At 53.1% G+C, this 2,487-nt stretch overlaps 1 protein-coding gene across 1 annotated transcript; it reads right to left on the reverse strand.

The window, feature by feature from the left end:
- Positions 1–1,186: 1,186 nt before the first annotated feature.
- NAA11 (N-alpha-acetyltransferase 11, NatA catalytic subunit) lies at positions 1,187–1,855 on the reverse strand. The gene has a single exon (XM_040967151.1). The coding sequence runs from the start codon at positions 1,841–1,843 to the stop codon at positions 1,187–1,189; it is 657 nt and encodes a 218-aa protein (XP_040823085.1). The 5' UTR covers positions 1,844–1,855.
- Positions 1,856–2,487: the final 632 nt, after the last annotated feature.

The raw sequence follows: 2,487 nt of genomic DNA on the forward strand, positions 1-2,487 counted from the left end.
GCATTCTTGGATGCTGCAGAGCAAGCCTGTGCTCCGTCCTGAGGATGGAGGCAGAACTTCCACAGTCAGCAGCACTAGTGGGATGCTTCCCATTATGGCAGGAACTATGACGGCAGAGCCAAGAGCTATTAGCACATCTTCCTTCTCCTGAGCACAAAACTAAATTCTGTTGCCTGGCCTCCCCTGCACTGGGAAATGAGACTGACTTTCAAACCTGTATGAACCGCTGTGTGTGTTGTTTTTCCTTACTTGCTAGCTGACTGCACGGCGACCAGTAGAGGACGCGATTCTAGAAAGTGGCAGGCAGTCATTAAAAATGGGTTGTTCACTTGCAATCCATTGAATAAAATTTAGGATAGAACTATGACCTTGGATTTGGAACAAAGCAATTTGAAGCCCAGTTATTAAACTGGACTGAGCAGTGTCCTCTCACAGCCCCCAGGCTTCTCTACCATATCCTGTCCCAGCAGTGTGCTGCCTCAGGGGCCTCCTATCTGCTGCTTTGCCGATGCAACTAAAGCTAATGGCTTGTTCCTTCTGGCACTGAGGATTATATTCACAGAGAATGAAGCAGAATGATGGCGGAAAGAACCACTTACTACGTTCCAAGGAATCACTGATGATTGTGATGAAAATCAACTAGGAAAGTCATCCACGATGTACGCTTGCAATGGCACTGTAATGAAGCCTTGTTGAGAACATGGAGAACTTGGCTACTGGACGACTGATGCAAGACTACAGACCAGCTCCTGTCAAGATGCTCAGGTGAGGGTTTGTGGGTTTTAAGTATGACTATTTCACCAAGCGTTGCAAAATGGTGATTTTTCCAAATTGACCATCGTTTCTCACTTGTAAACTTCCTGTTTTTTAAAAACATGTATTTCAATTACATGACTACCATGAAATGCAACTCACACCAGCAAAGTAAAGCAAATGCTTGCTTCTTATGCCAAATCCAGTGGATTTCACCATGAGTTGATGCCCTATTAACTTCCAACAGTGAACAATCTTCCCCCACACCCATCCTGTACTCTTCACTCTTATCACCAAGGTCATTCTTCAAGTGTGAAACCCTGCAGGGCTAGAATGGGGCAGGCCAGGTTAGGGACTGGGCAGGCTAAGGTTGTGTGTGAGGATGGGGGTGGGGAGACAATCAGAGATGAGAAAAAAATACCTCAAGCAGGCTCTAGGAGGTGAACCCAGAGTCTTCTGCACTGTTGTGGCTGGGCTCCTGGCTGCCACTGGCATCCGCAGCAGCAGCCGCCACGGCCATGCTCACCGGCAGGCAGGCCTCCTGGGAGCTAGGACACGACGGGGAGCTCATCCCCCAACACCCGCCCTGCTCGCTGGGCTCGGGATGCCGCGATTTCAGTCCGTGGGCCATGTGTGAAAGGTCCCGCTTCATGGCGTAGGCGTCTTCCCCATCGGCGTAGTACTTGGGCTCCACCTCGCTGACCTGGAAGCCCAGGGTGTCGGCGTAGAGGTGCAGGGCGGCGCGGTTGCTCTTCCTGACGTGCAGGGACACGTACCTGGCCCCGAAGCTCTCGACCATGGCCCGGGAGGCCTGGTTCATGAGCTTCTGCGCCAGGCCGAGGCGCCGGTGCGAGCGCTTGACGGCCAGCGAGGTGATGTGCCCGTGCGGCACGTCATCCGGGTCCTCCTCCATCTTGGCCAGCACGTAGCCCACGATCTTGCCGTCCTCGTCCTCGGCGATGTAGGAGAGCTGGGGCCAGGACAGGCCGTGGTAGAGGTAGTACTTCATCTGGTAGTTCTCAGGCAGGCACAACAGGTTGCAGTGCTGCATGTTCATCAGGTCGTCGGGTCGGGCATTGCGGATGTTCATGGCGGCGGCTGTGAGGGAGAGCGAGCCGCCTGACCAGGAACGCCTCCCTCCAGGGTCCCTCTGCGTCTGTCCCAGGGGGTTCCTGAGTTGTGGGATTCGCAGTCACTGAACAGGCCTAGGGCTGCGAGCTGCAATGGTGGGAAAGCACCATGGCGGGAAGGCGGGAGGGAGGCCCTGGAGCCGGAAGGGGCGGTGCGAAGCCGAGGCTTCCGGAAGCACGCAGCCAATGATTCGCTGTCTTCCTTGTGTGGGCACGCGCGTGCGGATGAGCCTCCGGGCAAAAGGATGGAGACTGCGAGTGTGGGAAGGTGAGCTTGGGCTCAGAGGCAGTGTGTGTAGTGGACGGGATAGTTCACTGTCTGAATACACGGTAATTTACTCATCTGTTCTACCAGACGTGGCCGTTTGTGGCTATTTCCACTTTGAGGACACCATGAATTCCCGAACATTCCAAACATACCATTTGTGGGCATGTGCACTGGTGTTTACCTAGGGCCAGAAATAGTGGATCAGAATATAGTGATGTTTGGCTCAGAAATGTAATCAAGAAATCTTCCTAAACATGTAGGTTGCTTTGAATCCTTGTCAACATTTAGCATTTCCACACCTCTTTCGTTGTAGCTCCTTCTGTGTACACATGTGTT

This window comes from Ochotona curzoniae, unplaced genomic scaffold (genome assembly GCF_017591425.1).
Source record: "Ochotona curzoniae isolate NIBS_2020 unplaced genomic scaffold, NIBS_Ocur_1.0 scaffold_4506, whole genome shotgun sequence".
In the NCBI taxonomy this organism is placed as follows: domain Eukaryota; kingdom Metazoa; phylum Chordata; class Mammalia; order Lagomorpha; family Ochotonidae; genus Ochotona; species Ochotona curzoniae.

Coding starts and splice junctions, on each gene's coding strand:
- NAA11 (XM_040967151.1), bottom strand. CDS start 1,843: ATGAACATCCGCAATGCCCGACCCGACGACCTGATGAACATGCAGCAC.